This window comes from Schistocerca americana, chromosome 2 (assembly GCF_021461395.2).
Source record: "Schistocerca americana isolate TAMUIC-IGC-003095 chromosome 2, iqSchAmer2.1, whole genome shotgun sequence".
NCBI lineage: Eukaryota > Metazoa > Arthropoda > Insecta > Orthoptera > Acrididae > Schistocerca > Schistocerca americana.
The window spans coordinates 590,025,709-590,051,381 of record NC_060120.1 but is presented as its reverse complement, the minus strand read 5'-3'; the positions used below and the strand labels follow the sequence as shown (position 1 = coordinate 590,051,381).

Genomic DNA, 25,673 nt, shown 5'->3' with positions numbered 1-25,673 from the left:
ACATCCTTCTGAATCTGCTTAGTGTATTCATCTCTTGGTCTCCCTCTATGATTTTTACCCTCCACGCTGCCCTCCAATACTAAATTGGTGATCCCTTGATGCCTCAGAACATGTCCTACCAACCGATCCCTTCTTCTGGTCAAGTTGTGCCACAAACTTCTCTTCTCCCCAATCCTATTCAATACTTCCTCATTAGTTATGTGATCTACCCATCTAATCTTCAGCATTCTTCTGTAGCACCACATTTCGAAAGCTTCTATTCTCTTCTTGTCCAAACTATTTATCGTCCATGTTTCACTTCCATACATGGCTACACTCCATACGAATACTTTCAGAAATGACATCCTGACACTTAAATCAATACTAGATGTTAACAAATTTCTCTTCTTCAGAAACGCTTTCCTCGCCATTGCCAGCCTACATTTTATATCCTCTCTACTTCGACCATCATCAGTTATTTTGCTCCCCAAATAGCAAAACTCCTTTACAACTTTAAGTGCCTCATTTCCTAATCTAATTCCCTCAGCATCACCCGACTTAATTAGACTACATTCCATTATCCTTGTTTTGCTTTTGTTGATGTTCATCTTATATCCTCCTTTCAAGACACTGTCCATTCCATTCAACTGCTCTTCCAAGTCCTTTGCTGTCTCTGACAGAATTACAATGTTATCGGCGAACTTCAAAGTTTTTATTTCTTCCCCATGAATTTTAATACCTACTCCAAATTTTTCTTTTGTTTCCTTTACTGCTTGCTCAATATACAGATTGAACAACATCGGGGAGAGGCTACAACCCTGTCTTACTCCCTTCCCAACCACTGCTTCCCTTTCATGTCCCTCGACTCTTATAACTGCCATCTGGTTTCTGTACAAATTGTAAATAGCCTTTCGCTCCCTGTATTTTACCTGTGCCACCTTTAGAATTTGAAAGAGAGTATTCCAGTCAACATTGTCAAAAGCTTTCTCTACGTCTACAAATGCTAGAAACGTAGGTTTGCCTTTCCTTAATCTTTCTTCTAAGATAAGTCGTAAGGTCAGTATTGCCTCACGTGTTCCAGTGTTTCTACGGAATCCAAACTGATGTTCCCCGAGGTTGGCTTCTATTAGTTTTTCCATTCGTCTGTAAAGAATTCGTGTTAGTATTTTGCAGCTATGACTTATTAAACTGATAGATCGGTAATTTTCACATCTGTCAACACCTGCTTTCTTTGGGATTGGAATTATTATATTCTTCTTGAAGTCTGAGGGTATTTCGCCTGTCTCGTACATCTTGCTCACCAGATGGTAGAGTATTGTCAGGACTGGCTCTCCCAAGGCCGTCAGTAGTTCCAATGGAATGTTGTATACTCCGGGGGCCTTGTTTCGACTCAGGTCTTTCAGTGCTCTGTCAAACTCTTTACGCAGTATCATATCTCCCATTTCATCTTCATCTACATGCTCTTCCATTTCCATAATATTGTCCTCAAGTACATCGCCCTTGTATAGACCCTCTATATACTTCTTCCACCTTTCCGCTTCCCCTTCTTTGCTTAGAACTGGGTTTCCATCTGAGCTCTTGATATTCATACAAGTCGTTCTCTTATCTCCAAAGGTCTCTTTAATTTTCCTGTAGGCAGTATCTATCTTACCCCTAGTGAGATAGGCCTCTACATCCTTACATTTGTCCTCTAGCCATCCCTGCTTAGTCATTTTGCACTTCCTGTCGATCTCATTTTGTTCTCGCTTCCCACGCTCGGGTTCCCGGGTTCGATTCCCGGCGGGGTCAGGGATTTTCTCTACCTCGTGATGGCTGGGTGTTGTGTGATGTCTTTAGGTTAGTTAGGTTTAAGTAGTTCTAAGTTCTAGGGGACTGATGACCATAGATGTTAAGTCCCATAGTGCTCAGAGCCATCGTAAGCCATCGATCTCATTTTTGAGACGTTTTGTATTCCTTTTTGCCTGCTTCATTTACTGCATTTTTATATTTTCTCCTTTCATCAATTAAATTCAATATTTCTTCTGTTACCCAAGGATTTCTACTAGCCCTCGTCTTTTTACCTACTTGATCCTCTGCTGCCTTCGCTACTTCACCCCTCAAAGCTATCCATTCTTCTTCTACTGTATTTCTTTCCCCCATTCCTGTCAATTGTTCCCTTATGCTCTCCCTGAAACTCTGTACAACCTCTGGTTCTTTCAGTTTATCCAGGTCCCATATCCTTAAATTCCCACCTTTTTGCAGTTTCTCCAGTTTTAATCTACAGGTCATAACCAATAGATTGTGGTCAGAGTCCACATCTGCCTCTGGAAATGTCTTACAATTTAAAACCTGGTTCCTAAATCTCTGTCTTACCATTATATAATCTATCTGATACCTTTTAGTATCTCCAGGGTTCTTCCATGTATACAACCTTCTTTCATGATTCTTAAACCAAGTGTTAGTTATGATTATGTTGTGCTCTGTGCAAAATTCTACCAGGCGGCTTCCTCTTTCATTTCTTAGTCCCAATCCATATTTACCTACTATGTTTCCTTCTCTCCCTTTTCCAGTCACCCATGACTATTAAATTTTCGTCTCCCTTCACAATCTGAATAATTTCTTTTCTTTCATCATACATTTCTTCAATTTCTTCGTCATCTGCAGAGCCGGTTGGCATATAAACTTGTACTACTGTAGTAGGTGTGGGCTTCGTATCTATCTTGGCCACAATAATGCGTTCACTATGCTGTTTGTAGTAGCTTACCCGCATTCCTATTTTCCTATTCATTATTAAACCTACTCCTGCATTACCCCTATTTGATTTTGTGTTTATAACCCTGTAGTCACCTGACCAGAAGTCTTGTTCCTCCTGCCACCGAACTTCACTAATTCCCACTATATCTAACTTCAACCTATCCATATCCCTTTTTAAATTTTCTAACCTACCTGCCCGATTAAGGGATCTGACATTCCACGCTCCGATCCGTAGAACGCCAGTTTTCTTTCTCCTGATAACGACATCCTCTTGAGTAATCCCCACCCGGAGATCCGAATGGGGGACTATTTTACCTCCGGAATATTTTACCCAAGAGGATGCCATCATCATTTAATCATACAGTAAAGCTGCATGCCCTCGGGAAAAATTACGGCTGTAGTTTCCCCTTGCTTTCAGCCATTCACAGTACCAGCACAGCATGGCCGATTTGGTTATTGTTACAAGGCCAGATCAGTCAATCATCCAGACTGTTGCCTTGCAACTACTGAAAAGGCTGCTGCCCCTCTTCAGGAACCACACATTTGTCTGGCCTCTCAACAGATACCCCTCCGTTGTGGTTGCACCTACGGTACGGCTATCTGTATCGCTGAGGCACGCAAGCCTCCCCACCAACGGCAAGGTCCATGGTTCATGGGGGGGGGGGGGGGGAAATTTTTTTTTTCTTGTGTATTGTGTAAACTATTATGTAAAGTCACATGTATGAAAGAATTTGTATTGCTTTCAGTAGAAGCAGTCCATCAGTGGCACCCAGCATTGTTGAACAGGTGCAGACACCAACAAGTGACATTATCTTAGTAGAAGCAGTCCATCAGTGGCACCCAGCAATCTTGAGCAGGTGCAGACAGCAACAAGTGACATCATTTCAGTATAAGCAGTTCCACTAGTGACACCCAGTAATGTTGAACAGGTGCATACACCAACAAGTGACATTATTTCAGTAGAAACAGTTCCATCTGTGGCACCCAGCAATGTTGAACGGGTACAGACAGCAGTCCATAATATTCACTATCACTAATCACACTGTTCATCAGCGTTTATCAGCAGAAATTAAACATGTCCTAGTGGCACCAATCATGTAGAAAAAGTGCAAGTAACAGTCCATAATATTCACTATCACTAATCACACAGTTCATCAGAATTTATCAGCAGAAATTAAACATGTCCTAGTGGTACCAATCATGTAGAAAAGGTGTAAGTAACAGTCCATAATATTCACTATCACTAATCACACTGTTCATCAGAGTTTATCAGCAGAAATTAAACATTTCCAAGTGGCACCCATCAATGTTGAACGGGTGCAGGTGTGAACAACAGTTTGAATGCACACGCAATTGCTTTTACAAAATTATTGTCAATGCTCTTACACTAAACATACAAATTATAATAAACACACATAATTGTCATATTAACTATTACAAATACACAAATATCAGTAAACTTATAATATTTATGGGTGTCAGTGCAAGCCACAACAAACAAGTAAAATAATATTTAGGAGATAGGTCGGTACCAATTATTTGGGATTAGGAAGGGAAAACACACAAAACACACTCACTCATCTTTCATCCACACTAAGTGCTACTGTGTAGTTGAATAGTGTTAACTGTGTAAATGGAATTCTGTCAAATTTGATGTTCAAGTTGTGTATCAAGTAGTAGTGGCACAGTGTATAACAGTCAATAATAGTTAGTCAACGTCATAGTCATCATGTCAAGACCAATGTTTGCCAAGCCAGATCAAAATGTGCGGTTGCTGAACAACTGTCAGTGTGCCAAGATATGCAATTACTTCCTCTCTCCAAAAAAAAAGTATGTACTGCTTATTGATTTAACAAAGTGTGTGTAGACAATCTTTCTTCCACTTTAGTGTTCTAGTCTGCTATCTTCATCCTCCTTGTTCCATATAGACCAACAAAATAAAAAATATGCTCCTCACTTACTTTACCTCTTATCCACCAAAACTCCAATAATCATCAGCATCACATAATCTCAATACTTCAATAATACCTCTTACGTCGATACATATAAATCTTATCATCAATATCATTTACCTTACCTCTTGTCCACCAAAACTCCAATAATCATCAACTTCACATAATCTCAATACCTCAATAGTACCTCTTCAATACGTCGATACATATAAACCTTATTGCCAATATCATTTCACTTCCATAACAACTCTTTCCTCTAGTCAGTCTCCTCGAACAAGTACAGATAAAATCCTAGTGCAAACTTCAATTCATCATCCCATGCAGTCCGAAGACACAGCGTCCACACACAACCTCTGTGTAATCCATCTGACCCAAATCTTCTACTCATTACGAATTATAAGATACATTTTGGTTACCTTGTCCATCATTAAACAAAAGAAATGCATACATGACTTCTAACAGCCTTTAGTTTGAATAACTCTCAGTAAGTAAGAACGAGTACATAGTATGAAAGATCACATAAGACTTTGAATGAATAAATCGTAATATTTCACAGTGTGTACACCACTTCAAGAATCATGGCAAATCAGAAACATACATGTGGAGTATTTCTTGTATCAAGTGTCACTTCCTATTTCAATTGCTCACGAAGAATGCAGTGTAATAACTGTCAATGGTCTAACCCTAGTGTTGGTATGTCATGTCGTTAGCTTCCTTCCTATTAGCATAAATTTATACAGCTTCCATAAAACTTCCAGCTCATGTGACTTCTATAAAGTTTCTTGTACTAATGTCGTTCGTCGAATTACGGTAGTTCATTTTCTTATCTTAAAAATATATGGCACTGAGCTTAAGCAAAACACGCAATAGCGAGTAAATATACCAGTAGAGAACAGAATGTCAACAAGTGGATGCAGCACAATTCCTACAACGAGGCTCTGCCAAGCAAACAATCTATAATTAATACCATAGTGTGACCTAAACTCCATGTTCATACACCATATATCAGCATTTCTATATACCAAATTAAAGAGTAGTTATGACAACAAAACAGAAACGGGTAAATATGCAATCCCTACGCAAAGCAGCAAATATATATCTTACATAATAAACAGGTCAGTAGCATCATATCAGCATAAGCAAATAAATGTTCATATGAAATCTTAATAAGTAAACATGAAAGCGCAAGCAGATAAATCACAAAGTATAACCTACATACACAACCATATCACCACAATTAATCAGGTGACAATTATAATTTAAATAAATAAGCACAGCTGGCACATAATAGAAAAAATGTGACATCAGTGAAAAGGCACAGCAGCCAAGCGATGCATAATATACAGAAGTAACAACCCTGTTCATTAATCAATCATTGTCAAAATCAGTTAATGTACGCAAGCACGTCGCTTCACAAGTAAATTCATAGAACATGAAATTTAGTACAAAGTATGAATCACGTAATCGCGAGCAGCAAATTACGTCTAAAGTACGTACCTAAGGGGAAATATGTTACCTGAAAAATAAACTCAATTAATAGTTACCTTTTTAGTTTATTAGTTTCTGCTTCGAAATTACATTCTTCCTGAAATTTTCTCGATAGCAAGCCCTCTTAACGTCGGACGCACACAGAATTTACCTGAAGTTCTTAAATATTTTATACAACCGTATCCTGAAAAATACTGAACGTTAATAACATAATTTATCAAGTCACTATAGCTTTATACCGAATATAATAAGAGAAATTAGACTGTGTATTTGTTTACGGCTGTCAGTGCATTCGCACTGAGCGCTCGATCAGCTGTAGGCGCGTGACGTGGGAAGTGATTGTTTGCGGTCAACGACTGCCTTGTGCGGTGCGCATACTTGACTGTTGCTTTGAGTATGTGCCGCCGCCAAAACACAGCGCGGTATCCTTGTATTCTCTGCATGTTTACATGTAGCTGTTAGTTTCTCAAAAGTATGTCATTCCACAAAAATTTTAACGTTCGGTATATGATGTATTCCCTTAGAGCGCCGAGATTTAAGAGTTTCTACTTCAACAGTGTTATCATGAATGATTTTGCGAACCCTATATGGACCGTTATAAAGCAGAAAAAATTTGCGACACAAGCCTTTTCCTTTGTGAGACAAACGCTAAGACTTAATTAACACCTTTTGGCCAACTGAAAAAGTTTTTAAACGACCAGGATGTTTAGCTGATTTCTCTCTTCTAGCAGCCGCAGATGCAATATTTTGCAGAGCCAGGTTGACAACTTCAGAATGCCGCAGTTTCCGTGAAGGCGGAAAAGGAACAATTTCAGAAATGCGATTTGTCGGTGCTTTATTTTTTAATATCAATATTGGCCGTAAAGAAGTTGAATCATTAGGGAATTCATTCAGAATATTTCGAAAAATATGAAGATACTGATCCCATGTTCTATGATTCTGATGACAATAAAGTCGACACAATTTATTGATTTCCTTCATCCATCTCTCTGAAGCGTTAGATTGAGGGTGAAAAAGTGAAATGAAGATTGGTTTAATCTTACGACGCCGTAGAGTACGAAGCCAAATTTTAGAGCGAAACTGTGATCCATTATCTGATATAACCTTATCAACATGACCCACTTCTTTAAGAAAATGTTTGATGAAAGCATTAGATACTGAACGAGCTGTTGCTTTGCGTAAAGGTGTAAAACACACATATTTTGATGTCAATTCCACTGCTACGAAAATGTACGCAAAACCATTAGTAGAACGAACCACTGGACCGAACAAATCGACTGCAGCCATGTCCTTTAATTTCGCTGGAATGATAGGAAACAACGGTGCTCTGTGAGAAATAGTTGGCGGCTTAGCCTTTTGACATAATTTGCATTTGGCAAGAACAGATCGAATACGTTTTTCCATATTACTGAAATAGCAATTTTCTCGTAATTTATGAAAGCATTTTATGGGACCAAAGTGTGCTTAACTGAAGTGCGTATACCAAATCAGTTTATTAACCCACTCATCAGGAATACAAAAGAATATCATTGCGAAGTAAATAATACTGTCTAATCGCTACGCTTTCCTTTTTCCTCCACTTCTCCTTAATGTCCTTCCAGATTGGGTCCTTATTTTGCTCCTTAGCGATGTCCTGAAGCGAAGACGAAATAAAATTCTCAAACGCAACACCTTGAATATACATCAAACAATAATTGTTTTCTTTGCAGTCCTCCTCAGCACTTTGTTTCAAACCCACAGGTGCACGTGATAAAGCATCAGCAACAATATTTGAAGAACCCTGTATGTAAACAATACTAAAATCAAATTCCTGTAGATACAGCGCCCATCGTGACAATCTTCCATGAGTTAATTTTGTTGACATAAGAAATTCCAGAGCTCGATGATCGGTGTAAACCTTAGTATGTCTGCCAAACAAAAATGTCCGAAATTTTGTGAAAGCCCATAAAACAGCCAAAGCTTCAAGTTCCGTAATCGAATAATTCTTTTCTGATTTAGAGAGAACACGACTTCCAAATGCAATAGTTTTCTGTATTACAACGCCGTTTTCTTCTATCTCTTGAAATAAATGAGCACCTAGGCCTTTGTATGATGAGTCCATCGCCAAACAAAAATCTCTAGATAAATCCGGATGCCGGCCGGCGTGGCCGTGCGGTTCTAGGCGCTACAGCCTGGAGCAGAGCGACCGCTACGGTCGCAGGTTCGAATCCTGCCTCGGGCATGGATGTGTGTGATGTCCTTAGGTTAGTTAGGTTTAATTAGTTCTAAGTTCTAGGCGGCTGATGACCTCAGAAGTTAAGTCGCATAGCGCTCAGAGCCATTTGAACCATTTGAACCATAAATCCGGATGTGAAAGAAGTGGAGCAGCAACTATAGCATCACGAAGTTGTTCAAATTCTGACTGAGCTTCCTCATCCCAACACCAATTAGAATTCTTTCCAGATAGTTCACATAAACGAGGTGTGGCCAAATTGTCCAATATAACAAAGCGTCTAAGAAAATTATAGACACCAAGGAAACTACGAACATCACGTTTTGTGGTAGGAACAGCATAATTACGAATTGCGTCTAGCTTCTCTGGATCAGGGAGAATACCTTCTGTAGAAATAATATGACCAAGAAATTTCACCTGAGAACGACCAAATTCAGATTTTTCCAAGTTCACTGTAATGCCAACTCTTGCAAAAATACGTAATAATGAATCCAAAATTTTGTTGTGCTCACTCCAAGAACGTTTAGCAATAAGAATATCGTCAACATATGAAGCAATATTGTCACGAAGATAAACAGGTAAAATTTCGTTTAAACTAAGAATGAATGCTGCTGAAGATACAGTAAGTCCAAACGGTAATTTCCGAAACTGGTAACAGTTACCAAAGGCTAAAAAGTCAGTGTATTTTCTACAATCAGGGTGGAGATCTATTTGCCAAAATCTTGCCCCCATATCAATCGTGGATAAAACTTTAATTCCATGGAAATGTTGAAGAAGTTCATCTAAATTTTGTGGGCGGTCAGTTTCAGGAATAATGATATTATTTATCTGTCTGGAATCCAGAACCAAACGAATTGATCCATCCTTTTTAAGAACGACATGTAATGGGCTGGTATAAGGACTGTCTGCTGGCTCAATAATGCCTTGATCTAACATGTATTGAAGTTCACTCTTTACCTAGTCTCTGTACGCCAAAGGAATAGCGTACGTTTTCCAGCGAAATGGTGTGTGTTCATTTACTTTAAATAAATATTGTAAGCCTTGTATAGTTCCTGTGTGATGACTAAATACTGTAGCATGTGAAGTCAAAATTTGGTGCAGTTCTTCTCTTGCAACGTCATCTGGCACCTCAGCTTTCTTAACCTTTTCATTAATTAATTCTTCGCTATTAATTATATCATCCATCGCGTCTCTGTATCTATTGTCATTGTCATGAATGAACACATTGTCGTCATAATGCTCAACGAAAACATCAGAAGTAAGAAACCTTAAACATTTTGTATCTGATTCAGATCTTGCTAAACACTCGAAAAATTTCAAACATTTCGGCATTCCGGCAACAGTCAAATTCACACTTCCTTCTTTAAAGTTTAAAATTGCCTTATGTGTGTTAAGAAACTCTATACCTAATATAATTTGTGTACTGAGTAATGGAACAATAACAAAATTAGCAGAAAATTCGTATCCTTGACATATGAAATTTAGGTTGGTCTGCTGTTTGACTTCCACACTTTTTCCAGAAATAGCTCCTCGAATTGTAGTTTTAGAAACAGGTAACACAGGACAAGCAATAGTTCTTACACATATACGAAAAACTGATTCACTAATGACATTCAGTGGGCTCCCAAATCTAAAACTGCAGTGAACTTATTCTTACCCACACATACTTCAATAACAGGATGTAAAAATGCGTCCACATTATTTTCCTTTTCGATCTAGCAAAATGTCTCTCATGTCTTCCAGGCGTACGTAGTGTAAAGTCGTAGTGTCATTACTTTCTGAACCGTCTATATTGCTGCCAGAAGCCGAAGCTACAAGTCATTGTCGATTGTTTGCGTCACGTCTTTGATTATTACCGTCATTTCGCGGATCAATTTCTACTATTTGCACTTGTCTCTCTGAAGTTCTGTCACGTGGAGGATGCCAATTAGGTCCCTCCTGTCTGTTACATGTAAATTCTTGGTTGTGTCTGTTATTAAAATTTCTATTTTCCTGTCTGTCTGCATGACTGCTTTTTGTGTAATTTCGACTGTCACTTCTGAAATTACTGTTAGATATACTACCCTGGTTATTTCTGTAGTAAGAATTTCTATTAATGTATGAATAATTTCTGTCTTGATGATACCGATTACTGTTTCCGTATGATTGATCATTCCGGTAGGAATTACCGTTATTATAATTGTCTGTGTAATTTCTGTTAGAACGTCTGTTATTGTCATAAGACTGGTATCTATTGTCCTGTCTGTTACGTCTGTCATTCTCAAAATTACCGCTATAACGTCCGTTCCGATCACTGTCCCTTTTCTCTGAAAATCTATTGTAATTACTGTTACTGAAAAAATTACGAGAAGTCCCGTCGTCGTTGTCATACTCAAGTTCTTGTAGCAAAGTCTTAAAAGTCTCAATGTCGTCTTTACATCTTCCAGCTAAAGCAATTTGTCTTATGGATTGTGGCAGCTTAGTTAAACAAATGCGAATTAATTCAGTCGGGCTATAAGGGTTGGACAGGAACTGATTCTTTCGAATCATGTCTTCAAAGTATTCTGCCGGCGTGCGGAACTCAGACTGTTTCAAATTACGCTGCATAATAAGACTGTGAAAGACTCTGTCTTGCGTGTTTTCGGACCAATACGCCGATAGAAATGCATGATAAAAATCATTTAGATTATTACAATCTCTAATGAGTGCGCGCATCCGCGTCGCCAGTTCGTTTTCCAAATATCCACACATAAATTCCAGTTTGTGACTTAGTGGCCAATTTGGTGGAAGTGCGTACATAAATTGATCTAGCCATGAACATGGATGTATGTCATTCTTAGAATTACGAAAGATCTTAAATTTCCGAACAGTCAAAAAGTGTTTATAGTCAAAGTTTTCGCCTCGTGGCGACAAAGACCTACCGCGTCTGTCCCAGTCCGAATCTCGATTATTATCAAGTTCACGCGCCTGGCGCTCTCTTGTTGCATCCCGTAAATGAAACAAATTATTTTCTTCAAAGTCCTCTGCTATCTGTGATTCTAAATTTCTTCTGCTGTCTTTTCCTACGATTTCGCCTTCAATTTGTTTGACTTGCTTCCGTAATGCCTCAACTTCCCTTTTAACGCGTTCATTAAATTTTCCCTGATTTTCAACATGTTTATTTATGTTCTGGTACTCTTCAGTTTCTGCAAATGGTAATGGAGCTGTATCATCCGAATCTCTGTCCCCATTTAAGCTAAGACTTCTCAATTTATCTGAAATCTCCTCAACTCTTTCCGATAAGTCACCTAATTGTTCTTTCTGTTTATTTACGTCTTCCGTAAGTGTCGCGACTCGGGTTTCAGTATTAACACATTTAGTAGTTAACTGTTCATACTATTGTGTTAGGTTATTTAATCTGTCATTTGGTACGGATTCCTCGATTCTCTCAAATATTTCTTCCTTATAGTTTGCACGTTGTAAATTTAACTCTGAAAATTTCTGTACTATCACGCGATCTCTTTCTTCCTGTTCTCTATCTGTTCCCTTTGTCTAATCTCTACGGCAACTAATCTATTATTGTGAGAATTCAAAATCGGTTGTACTTCTTCTCTAATTTCTTTCTTTAATTCATCTTTCATGTTTTTGAAACATGTCCCTATTCGTGAATCTAACCGTGTTTCCATTGTTTCCATCTCTGTTTTAATTGTTCCTATTTGTGATCCCACTGTTTTTAATTCAGATCCCAACTGTGATCCCAGTGAGTCTAACCTTGTTTCCAATGTTCGCATATCAGTTTCTAAACGTGTTGCCAAAGTTCCCATCTCTGTTTTAATTGTTCCTATTTGTGATCCCAGTGAGTCTAACCGTGTTTCCATTGTTCCCATATCAGTTTCTAACCGTGATCCCAAATTTAATATTGCACTCATCAAATGCTCCGTGTTAACTTGTTCGAAATTCTTTTCGCCCCTAACATTTCCCGCAAAACCAGTTTCCTTCGTCATAGCTGTAAAGCTATCTGTGTTCGATACTATTTCAATATCTTCTGTCATTAATCTCGTATTCTGAAAATTTTTTGATTGTGAAAAATTTTGAAATGGTTCCAGACTATTTTCCCGACTTATTAAATTGTTTTCAACTTCATCATTCATCATACTGTTCTCCTGTGTTGGCGAGTTCGCCATGTTAACAATTTCGTCATTCTCACTATTCATCATTTTTGCCTTTTTCATTGATCGCGTAATCATTTACAAAACATAGAAAACTCGTCATTGTACGAAAATTATACACAATGACTCTTTTTCTCCAACAATACCATTCACACGAAATGTTTCCCTCAAACACGATTAACGAACAATTGAAATAATTGCACTAAATTGTCAAACCCGTAGACAAGACAACAAAAATTAAATTCTGCAAAAAAAAATACCATTAGAAGAATGACAATTACCAAATCTACACATGCAATATAGACTACAATTACTAAACTACGAATTACTACAACAATACTACTGTCTGCTATTTATACAATCAGAAGAATTCCAAGGGACGATCCGAAGCGGCGGTCGCCACGTGCATGGGGGCTTAATTATGTATAATGCAAATAATTTTAATTTTTTTAGTAGCTGTCTGTCCGATTACGAAGTCTCGTAAACGGTTGGCCCTGACTAGTTTTAGTACGCAATCTGACTGCATAGAATAACAACAAGAATGAAAGAAAATTTCCGTTAATACAATAAATTAATTAAGTCCCCAGCAACTATAAAACCTACGAAACCAAAACACAAGTTTAATTGTTCTGTGTGTGGAAGTGTGATTCAACGTACACATCTGGCACGGTTCTTCTTCAATAAGACAAGAAATTTTAAATACCATTTATACTGAAGTAATTAAAAAAAATAGAAATACTATAATTGCGTAGGGAAACCAGAATTACACTCTAATACAAGAACACAAGCCAGGTGCTTTGTTGACTGAACCTGTAATGACGCATTATTTAAGACATTGAAATAATAAAAAGAAAAGGGAATTTTTTTTACCTTCTTATATATTGAAAAGCACTCTGATCATTACAATATCTCCATTCGAGCAACATCTGCTGTCTAGCCCATCAAAACTGCATAAAACATGGAACAAGCACTCCCTACTACAACATCTCAACACCGACTCACTACTACCACATCTCGATAAGCACTGACTACTGCCACATCTCGACAAGCACTGCCAGTGGAAGCGGCGGAATAAAACTCTTCTGCGCAATCTCTGGCGCTGTGGCTCAGTGCAGCCACCTTTCACTATTTAGCTCTTGTACATACACTAGTTCAGTACATAAAATCTCCTTTAAGTCTTTTCTGCCTGGTCATTCTAGCAAACGTTCTTTGCATATGTGACATTCATGTCCAAGGTATTATACAAAGTACCCATGAAATAACTGTAGAATCTTCGCATGGTGCTACCTGCCTCTCTACATTCTCGATCAGTTGTTATTTCCGCCAAGTCCTCTGAGCAGGAAACACAGTGTGTCAAACGTCTATGGCACATGTGTAGTATCCTGGCGCCTATAGTACTATAAGTAAAAGCTGGGGGCGCTAACCTCACAACAACAGTCATATGGTATGATGACAAGCCCTTGATGGAAACAAAAGTACAAAAGTGAACACAATGTGGAGCAAGGATTTTCTGCGACATGTGTAAGAAGAAACTGACAAAAAGCAAACAAACTCTGGACAACGCTAACAACATGATAATATAAGAAGTGAAGGGGACTGGATAAGTGGTACAGTTGTTTTACAACGTACTTGACGCTGTGGTATGACGTAGTAAGCGAGTTCGCTTATTGAGAACGGAAAAAATCCGTCTCCTTCAGGAACTAGATCGTCTGATCCCTCCGAGAGTATTGATCTATTGTCCACCATAAAGCGAAAACTCTGTGCTTATTTGGCTGTTTGGTTAAATGTTTCTATTAGTTACTGATTAACACAGGTGGCATCTTCGTCAACTCGGAGTGCGCCCTTCTTACATTACATGCTGATAGCCATGTATGAAGGTAAATGCAGTGTTTCTTGACTTCAGAAATCCTTCTTTCTCATTACTACACAAACAGTTAATAACGAAATTGCTATTGTATAGGATATAAAGTGAAACTCGTATCTTGTTTGAGAATTTGTTGGTCTAAGGTGCGGCAGTCATGGACTGTGCGGCTGGTCACGGCGGAGGTTCGAGTCCTCCCTCGGGCATGGGTGTGTGTGTTTGTCCTTAGGATAATGTAGGTTAAGTAGTGTGTAAGCGTAGGGACTAATGACGTTAGCAGTTAAGTCCCATAAGACTTCACACACATTTGAACATTTTTTGAGAATTTGTTAGTACGGAGGGCACAGCATCTTACCTTAACAGGACAGTCATTAATAGGCGTAGAACTCCAAGCATGCCGCAGGGAAGTGCGTGGAGACCATTACTGTTAATATTGTTATATTAATTACCTGGCTGTCAAATTTAATAGTTATCTCAGATTTCTGTAGATGATATACTTACCTTTAATGAAGTACAGTGTGGAAAATTCCGCACAAAATCATGTCAGATATTAATAAGACTTAAAAGCTGTGCTAAAATCGGAACCTTAAATGTTCAGAACGTTGAAATTGGGAATTTCACAAAATGGGAACAGGTAGTATAAATATAGAGTGCGGCAAAAAGACCTCCTGTTTTTGCAGAGGCCACTGTGTGAGTTGTCATGTCGTTACTGATGTGGACGAGGTATCGATCAGTAGCGTACATGCCATTTTCAGCAGGCGCCTTCTCTCTTCTTGAGGAGAAATCGCCTGCCCCCTACGTCACCTGATTTATTACCTTCTGATTCTTTTTTTTTCTTTGTGGACACTTGAAGGCTGAAGTGCACAAACATATACGCACAACTCTGCAAGCACGGATGAGGCAATCACCCAGGAAGTGGCTGCCATTACACCGGAAATGACATGAAAATGGACAGCTCCTGAAAAAGGCTTCCTCAATGTGTCAGCTATGGAAGACGACACGTACTAACTTAAAATGGCATAGTATTTGTTGTTCGCAAATAAATCTATTTTCTCCGTATCTTTCTATCTTTGTTTGTATCCACCTTTTGAAATACGGGAGGACTTTTTACCAGATCCTGTGCAATATCAATGACTCATGATCGGAACCAATAAACTCATGCAAATATTTGGGCGTAACAGTTTGTGAGTTGTTAAACAGAATCATCGTATGGGCTCAGTTGTAAGTAAAACAGGTGTCAGACTTCAGTTCATTGATAGAATGTAGGGAAACTGCAGTTAACCTACAAAGTATATTACTTGCAGAACACTCGTAATGCAACCGATTCTGCGATATAACTCATGTGTGTCGGACCAATATCACACAGGATTGAGAAGGAGTATATGCCACTTGGAATGCTCTGCGGGTCGTATTTCCACAAAACAACAGGAAGTTGTATACAACTAGAACTAAGTATTCGCCTCAAGATATGTAAGACAGTTCAAGTAATTTCAATAACTGCTTAAATTAAATGTCACATAAGCAAGAAAAACACCCAAAACTCTTAAAGGATGGTCCTTCATTTGTTGAATATATTGCAACAGATGACTTACTGGCAGTTTTTGATCTTTACCCCTAGGACAGCTCAGGGTTAAGGAAGTTGTGTACTTCAGGCAGCCCTTGTCGCGGAATTATATATCTTTGACCTACGGTAGTGAATCGCCACAATGCCAAATCTCTAGGACCGCAGTTCTGGGAAACCCATAGCAGTCCCTAACAATTTCGCATCCACATGCGTCAGCCATTAGAATGGAGCACGGGCGAGCTAGCTCCATGATCAGCAGTCCCGGCAGAGATTAACCAGTGGGATTTAACGGATCCGCCAGCTCAGTCCCACAGCTTGCTCTTGGTAGGAGACTCACATTGTTCTACAGGCTATCATTCATTCTGCTGGTTCTGCCATAGATGCCACGTTGTTACTACATATCGACGGTTTCTGGTCGTCTTCTGAGCAGGAATTAATTATTGCGTCGATGAATCAGCACTTGCACGTACAACACTTGGACATTCTCTTAATGTATCTCTACAGTGAGGTGACTCATTCGGTACCTCCTAATATCGTGTTACCCGGGATAGTGAAGCAACAACTCGTTGTAAGTCCAGTGAAGAAATATTGAGCTATACTTCCTCCATACCCGTTCATAATTGCGAAAGTGTTGACGGTATAGGATTTTATCCACTTACTGACCTCTCGGTTATACCATAAATATTGTATGAGGTTCATGTCGGGTTTTCTAAGTGGCCAAATCATTCACCCGAGTTGTCCAGAATGTTCTTCATACCAGTCGCGAACAACTGTGGCCCGGTGACGTAGGGCATTGTCGTCCATGAAAATTCCATCGTTCATTGTTACCATTGGGCAGTGTACATTTTGTGTGACTTGTGCAAGTTTTATCTGAATATAGAGATACGACCAGGACAAAAACTTGTCATATTCCCAAACCCCTCCTTCAGTGTTTAACTAAACTGCCAATCAAGACCAGTTTCCGCCTGTTTCAGCTGGACACCCAAAGGCTGAAAAGGCTTCTGGCCGCATTGTAAATGGCGCCCCAGCCTCACTCGGCCAGTTTCCACACCAGGCGTCCATCGTCATGGATAACTCCTACATGTGTGGCGGGTCGCTGATCTCCGCCTCTGTCGTCCTAACAGCGGGGCACTGCGCCTCCGGGTGAGTAAAACCAATGTACCAACGCCAAGATCCAGAAGGTGGTCTCATGCTTATTCGAAAAAAATCTACGTTCATTTGCTATTGTAAGACTTGACGTCGAATTGCACTGACGAAATCTTCCTGTGTTACTACCTTAAAACAATACTGCCTTGAAGCAACGTTTCGACAAGCTTCCTACTTATCAACCTCAGGAGACGGACTGGTATCCTGTATGAAGTCATCTTCAATATATTATGAATTGCACTCTTCTTGCCCTGAGGGACCGGCAGTTGACCACATCTGACAGTGCAACTCAATCTACCGCGTTAGCCTATTGGTCATTTATCTGTCTTCTGCGTTCTAACTTCTCTCTCTTCTATCATCTATCTATTCACTTACAAAATGAAGTGCTTAGTAGCTGTTCTATCAGGATCTACTGTAGGGAGGTGGGGGGGGGGGGGATACTGATGTGGTTTTCACTGATAGATAGACTGACTTATGAGGAAGAAATGGGTATATAATTTTTAAATACTTCATTCAACTACGACGAATTAAACACCACCGCTGCAACGAAAAGCATGTTGAATGTCATTGACATCTAGTGGTGAATGGAAGAACTCTTTGGAAGCACAGTTCTGCAAAGTGCGAAGCACTCCACTCAAACAGAGTGCATGCGTTCTGCTTTCTTTGATGTGCCACCATGCGGAAAGATTGGCGCAGAATACTTACTGTGGATGTGCATTCACGCATTAAGTGAAAGAAAAAGTGATGTAAGTCTTTGACGATCTCTCTCTCTGTCTCTCTGACTCTCTCTCTCTCTCTCTCTCTCTCTCTCTCTCTCTCTCACACACACACACACACACACACACACACACACACACACACATGATATGTTAGCTACATTTTGTGGATCGCCATATGTAATCCAAAGTGCATCAACTGAAAAGTTCATAAACATTGATGGCGTCTTATAGAAGGAAACAGACATGGGCATGATCTTCTTGATTCGTTAAACATAGTGGACGGAATAGGATTCAGAAAACCTTGGAGATGATTATACAGGCTGTTACAAAAAGGTACGGCCAAACTTTCAGGAAACATTCCTCACACACAAAGAAAGAAAATATGTTATGTGGACGTGTGTCCGGAAACGCTTACTTTCCATGTTAGAGCTCATTTTATTACTTTTCTTCAAATCACATTAATCAAAGAATGGAAACACACAGCAACAGTACGTACCAGCGTGACTTCAAACACTTTGTTACAGGAAATGTTGAAAATGTCCTCCGTTAGCGAGGATACATGCATCCTCCCTCCGTCGCATGGAATCCATGATGCGCTGATGCGGCCCTGGAGAATGGCGTATTGTATCACAGCCGTCCACAATACGAGCACGAAGAGTCTCTTCATTTGGTACCGGGGTTGCGTAGACAAGAGCTTTCAAATGCCCCCATAAATGAAAGTCAAGAGGGTTGAGGTCAGGAGAACGTGGAGGCCATGGAATTGGTCCACCTCTACCAATCCATCGGTCACCGAATCTGTTGTTGAGAAGCGTACGAACACTTCGACTGAAATGTGCAGGAGCTCCATAGTGCATGAACCACATGTTGTGTCGTACTTGTAAAGGCACATGTTCTAGCAGCACAGGTAGAGCATCCCGTATCAAATCACGATAACGTGCTCCACTGAGCGTAGGTGGAAGAACACGGGGCCCAATCAAGACATCACCAACAATGCCTGCCCAAACGTTCACAGAAAATCTGTGTTGATGACGTGATTGCACAATTGCGTGCGGATTCTCGTCAGCTCACACATGTTGATTGTGAAAATTTACAATGTGATCACGTTGGAATGAAGCCTCATCCGTAAGGGGAACATTTGCACTGAAATGAGGATTGACACATTGTTGGATGAACCATTCGCCGAAGTGTAGCCGTGGAGGCCAATCAGCTGCTGATAGTGCCTGCACACGCTGTACATGGTACGGAAACAACTGGTTCTCCCGTAGCACTCTCCATACAGTGACGTGGTCAACGTTACCTTGTACAGCAGGAACTTCTCTGACGCTGACATTAGGGTTATCGTCAACGGCACGAAGAATTGCCTCGTCCATTGCCGGTGTCCTCGTCGTTCCAGGTCTTCCCCAGTCGCGAGTCATAGGCTGGAATGTTCCGTGCTCCCTAAGACGCCGATCAATTGCTTCGAACGTCTTTCTGTCGGAACACCTTCGTTCTGGAAATCTGTCTCGATACAAACGTACGCGCCACGGCTATTGCCCCGTGCTAATCCATAGATCAAATGGGCATCTGCCAACTCCGCATTTGTAAATATTGCACTGACTGCAAAACCACGTTCGTGATGAACACTAACCTGTTGATGCTACGTACTGATGTGCTTGATGATGGTACTGTAGAGCAATGAGTCGCATGTCAACACAAGCACCGAAGTCAACATTACCTTCCTTCAATTGGGTCAACTGGCGGTTAATCGAGGAAGTACAGTACATACTGACGAAACTAAAATGAGCTCTATCATGCTAATTAAACGTTTCCGGACACATGTCCACATAACATCTTTTCTTTATTTGTGTGTGAGGAATGTTTCCTGAAAGTTTGGCCGTACCTTTTTGTAACACCCTGTAGAATATTTCTATAGATAGTCGGGGACGCATTTAGTAAAAATGAGAGCAGTTCGAACTGCCAGTTGGTGCTTACCTCAGATTGGCAATCGAAATTCGCTCTTATAGTTCACTGCAGATTCTTTGAAGAACGAACAGTGAGTTATATGACTTCAAAGTATCACAATAAACATAAGGAATAACGAAAACAGAATCACTTAACCATCAAGCTACGATGTAAGACTATAAAATGCGGGCGAATCAAATAATTTTACTGAGTAGTTTCCCTGAAATAGTCTGAGAACAATTGCATAGCAAAATGACCCGAGAATCCTAAAACTCTGGTTTTTAATTTTTTGTGCTAAATGTAAAACTTTTCCAAAAAACTACTTCAGCCACAAATGCAACTTTGGTTCGTGTAATTAGATTGTTTCAGTGGAGCTGTAAACGAGCTTTCAGCCGTTACGGACTACACATGTACTTTGGGCAAGCTTCCTTTTATTTTACTTCATTTGTCGCCTTAAGGCATAATCCGCCCAGCCACATCCAATCACAAACACATACACACACACACACACACACACATATATATATATATATACACTCCTGGAAATTGAAATAAGAACACCGTGAATTCATTGTCCCAGGAAGGGGAAACTTTATTGACACATTCCTGGGGTCAGATACATCACATGATCACACTGACAGAACCACAGGCACATAGACACAGGCAACAGAGCATGCACAATGTCGGCACTAGTACAGTGTATATCCACCTTTCGCAGCAATGCAGGCTGCTATTCTCCCATGGACACGATCGTAGAGATGCTGGATGTAGTCCTGTGGAACGGCTTGCCATGCCATTTCCACCTGGCGCCTCAGTTGGACCAGCGTTCGTGCTGGACGTGCAGACCGCGTGAGACGACGCTTCATCCAGTCCCAAACATGCTCAATGGGGGACAGATCCGGAGATCTTGCTGGCCAGGGTAGTTGACTTACACCTTCTAGAGCACGTTGTGTGGCACGGGATACATGCGGACGTGCATTGTCCTGTTGGAACAGCAAGTTCCCTTGCCGGTCTAGGAATGGTAGAACGATGGGTTCGATGACGGTTTGGATGTACCGTGCACTATTCAGTGTCCCCTCGACGATCACCAGTGGTGTACGGCCAGTGTAGGAGATCGCTCCCCACACCATGATGCCGGGTGTTGGCCCTGTGTGCCTCGGTCGTATGCAGTCCTGATTGTGGCACTCACGTACACGGCGCCAAACACGCATACGACCATCATTGGCACCAAGGCAGAAGCGACTCTCATCGCTGAAGACGACACGTCTCCATTCGTCCCTCCATTCACGCCTGTCGCGACACCACTGGAGGCGGGCTGCACGATGTTGGGGCGTGAGCGGAAGACGGCCTAACGGTGTGCGGGACCGTAGCCCAGCTTCATGGAGACGGTTGCGAATGGTCCTCGCCTATACCCCAGGAGCAACAGTGTCCCTAATATGCTGGGAAGTGGCGGTGCGGTCCCCTACGGCACTGCGTAGGATCCTACGATCTTGGCGTGCATCCGTGCGTCGCTGCGGTCCGGTCCCAGGTCGACGGGCACGTGCACCTTCCGCCGACCACTGGCGACAACATCGATGTACTGTGGAGACCTCACGCCCCACGTGTTGAGCAATTCGGCGGTACGTCCACCCGACCTCCCGCATGCTCACTATACGCCCTCGCTCAAAGTCCGTCAACTGCACATACGGTTCACGTCCACGCTGTCGCGGCATGCTACCAGTGTTAAAGACTGCGATGGAGCTCCGTATGCCACGGCAAACTGGCTGACACTGACGGCGGCGGTGCACAAATGCTGCGCAGCTAGCGCCATTCGACGGCCAACACCGCGGTTCCTGGTGTGTCCGCTGTGCCGTGCGTGTGATCATTGCTTGTACAGCCCTCTCGCAGTGTCCGGAGCAAGTAAGGTGGGTCTGACACACCGGTGTCAATGTGTTCTTTTTTCCATTTCCAGGAGTATATATATATATATATATATATATATATATATATATATATATATAACAAACCATGAAGTTCTCCCTTCATTTCCCTGAGAAATCACTCCAAACGCCATTAACTACGGAACAGACAACATTCAGGCTTCCTGAGAATTTCCCTGGCGTGCACTGCTTAAATGGTCTAAGTTGTTCTCTGATTTTTATTCATTGTCACGCGCGGTGGCGGCATTACCGCTAACCCCGACAACTCGTCCATCGTAAATAACCGTATGAAGCCGGAATGTGTCGCTAGTTCACTTATAAAAACAAATAGTTTTCGACACCGTATAAGAACGTGCGAGAAACTGTAGCTAATTCCTAGAACTCTCCACTGAAATCAACACATTACTATTCTGAACAAGCTTCTGGTAGATGTTTTACTCCACCGCCTAAGTCGAGGAATGTTGTGCGCTACACACATCCTTGAACGAGAAAGTACCTAATATGCAGACAGTGGACAGCAATATGGCAGGAGTAAGGGTCCGGTCTTTATCCTTAAATCATTACGTGTGAATTCTGGAACTAAATCGTTCCTTGAAATCGCCATCACACATTTACTGTCTCGTCAAAGCTTGTGTTCAGACTCTGACGACATCGCCATAGACGAGATGTCTAGTCTACCTACTTCGTATTTGTTTCTATGTATCTCGCTATTTGGGAGGGGGTGGAACTTGGTGTAACGTATATAAGGTTTATTTCCAAATTATCACACCACAGAGTAATTCTGGAGCTGTAGGACTTTGCCAAATTAAAGCTTCGTGCTACCCATCCTGATGTATAGGTCGAGTATCTGAGAGAAACAGCTATCTATCGAACTACCGAACTATAACTCCTGCTCGATACCTCCGGAAAAAAGCCTATCTAGAGGTGTAAACGAACCGTGTTTTCCCTAATAACAGCAGAATTAAAAATATGGTGCCTTCCATTAAAACCGACTAGGCGTTGCAATGTTAGTTGTGGATAGACCAAACACTCTGCATTATCTTGTGGCACTGGGTGCAGCGTACAAAAAGAGTTCCTTTAGATGAAAAAACAATGACGGACACACCTTATGACAACTTCAAACAGGTCATAGTGCTGTACCGTACCAAAGGGATCTGAGAGTCTGTAATCAAAGAGGCGGTGGAAATAACGACAGATAATCACGAATTTTGTATTTGAGGGCAGCGTGGAGGGTAAGAGTCGTAGAGGCAGACCAAGACATGAATACACTAAGCAGATTCAGAAGGATGTAGGTTGCAGTAGGTACTGGGAGATGAAGAAGCTTTCACAGGATAGTGTAGCATGGAGAGCTGCATCAAATCAGTCTCAGGACTGAAGACCACAATAACAACAACGCTCTTGTCAAGCGAGACAACAGTTTTCATCCAGGTTTCCCACAGTCATTCAGCAAGAACTGCCTCGACAGAGCGGCGCTGGCAGCAGGCTTCTTGGACTACCAGCCCCTAGCTCTACGTCCAGTCCCCTACTATCTCATACTAAAAAACCAGTCGCAAGTTTCATTATTTGCTATCCTTCCCGGTGTTGCTATTCTAGTTGCCACTATTTAGATATGGATACGTAGCATTTCAAAGGCGTTGGATTAGGACTGGGGGTTGTGCATGCTTGAGTTCAGCTTAACAAGTATATATAAAATTTCTTGTAATAGATCAATAACAGTTAAACGAAATTTAGTTTTTACCCCATTTTAGTTCTACAAGCAAAGCTCAAACAAGAAATTAACAATTAAATGCCGGCCGCGGTGGCCGTGCGGTTCTAGGCGCTTCAGTCCGGAACCGCGTGACTGCTACGGTCGCAGGTTCGAATCCAGCCTCAGGCATGGACGTGTGTGATGTACTTAGGTTAGTTAGGTTTAAGTAGTTCTAAGTTCTAGGGGACTGATGACCTAAGATGTTAAGTCCCATAGTGCTCAGAGCCATTTGAACCATTTGAACAATTAAATGATTTCGACACAATCAAACGTAACTAAAATCTGGGAGACATAATAATAATTACAATGCATGGCACTACAGATTTATAGTTTCTGTATAGATTTGTAGCCCCAGGGGCTTCAGCTAGAAGTACGCGGGTGGCGACCGCGGGGACCCGAGCTGAGTCTGACGTTGCTTCCACTTACTTGTGTCAGACTCCTTCTTTCTCCTTCCCTGTCGGCCTCCCTTGGCCAACTCTTGCTTTTTCGACCCCAACGGTATTAGGTTTCGAGGCCTGAGGGCGTCTTTCCAATATTCTTATTCCTTCCTATAACCCAACTCCTGAGGGGAGCCCACCCCTTAAGAAAAGCCAGCAGTCCTGTGAGCTGTGAGGGTAACACCGCAGGTTGGACGGGAGGCCAGCACCCTCTCTCCGTAAAAAATTAAACACGCTTTCAAGACTACAAGTAAGCCTCGGAACATTACTGACAAAAATAGACGACGTCAATTGCAAAGAAACGGTATACGATTTGGAACGTGGAATGTAAGGAGTCTGTACAAGACAGGAGCTGCAATCAGTGTGGTCAAGGAAATTCAGAGGTACGAACTAGACCTAGTTGCACTGCAAGAAATCCGGTGGGAAGATGCTGGGAGCATTGATGTTGAAAACTGTACAATTCTGTATGGAGCCTGTGAACGAGGTCATCTGTTAGGCACTGGTTTCTGCGTCAGTAAGACGTTGGCCACTAATGTTTCAGAATTCGTTTCAGTCAACCCAAGAATATCTGTTCTAACACTGGAAGTAAAGCATATTAAGGCGACTTTTGTGAACTGTCATGCTCCCACGGAAGAGAGCGAATGTGAAGTGAAAGACGAGTTCTATGCACAGCTAGAGGCAGTGATGGACGCTATACCAAATGGACACCTGAGGAACCTCCTTGGTGATATGAATGCCAAGGTTGGGAAAGAACAAATATTCCGAGACACATCAGGTGGGCACAGTCTACACAACCTAAGCAATGACAATGGAGTTAGGTTCATCAGCTTCGCCACATCATTAGGGTTGTTCATCTCCAGCACAAACTTCCAGTGGAAAAACATACACAAAGGAACCTGGGTATCACCTGGGAGAACTGTATATCAAATAGACCATGTTGTCATTGATCTCAGAGCCAAGAGATGGGTGTTAGACGTTAAGACAGCGCGGGGTGCCGAAGGTGGGAGTGATCATTTCCTGGTCAGAGGCCATTTAAACATACAGTGTAAAGGAAGAACGGGGCCTAAGTTAAAAAGAGTGGAAAGGTGCCATGTGGAGAAACTGAAAGATGAGGCAACGAAGACCAGATACCAGTTGCAACTTAGTAACCGCTTTGAAGCACTCAGTGAAGTGGACGCGAATCAGGACCTCAAACTAATGTGGGGAAACATCCAGAGCTCAGTTAGGGATACAGCAAAGGAAACAGTCATGGGAAACCCAGTGGGCAAGAAGATCTGGTTTGGAAAGGAATGTGCAGATGCCCTGGAACGGAGAAAGGAAGCCAGGAACAAATGGCTGAAGGAGACAAATCTGGCACAGGCCAAAGCACAATTTGAGGAGGTCCGAAAGACTACACAAGCAATCCTGAGAAGAGCAAAGAGGAAATACATAAGGAATATCATCACTGAAGCAGAAACAGACTTCAGAGGACAAAAGACGAGGGAAATGTTTCTGAGGGTGAAGTACCTCTGCAAAGGTCACCAGGCCAAGCAGAAATTTGTCAAAGATTCCCGTGATAAGATCCTGACGAACGATAGGGACATAGCTGAGAGATGGAAAGAGTACTTTCGACAGCTGCTAAATTGTGATGAACCCGAACTGCAGTTTGATTTCCAGTACTCAATTACAGCCGATGCAGACTATCCCCCACCTACCCTGGATGAGATAAAAATCAGAATCAGATACCTTAAAAAGAATAAGAGTCCAGGTGAAGATGGAATACAGGCTGAAATGATTCTGGCAGGAGGAGAGAAACTTGCAGAAAAAATACACCGACTGATACAGGCAATATGGACCAAAGAAGAACTA

The 25,673-nt window shown here is 41.4% G+C and overlaps 1 protein-coding gene across 1 annotated transcript in view; it reads left to right on the top strand.

Moving 5' to 3' along the window:
• LOC124594215 (chymotrypsin-like) overlaps positions 1-25,673 on the top strand; it is a 90,117-nt gene that overhangs the window by 43,326 nt on the left and 21,118 nt on the right. The window contains exon 3 of the mRNA XM_047132574.1: positions 16,891-17,059. Coding sequence (XP_046988530.1) covers positions 16,891-17,059 — 169 coding nt within the window. The remainder of the gene's footprint in view (positions 1-16,890; positions 17,060-25,673) is intronic.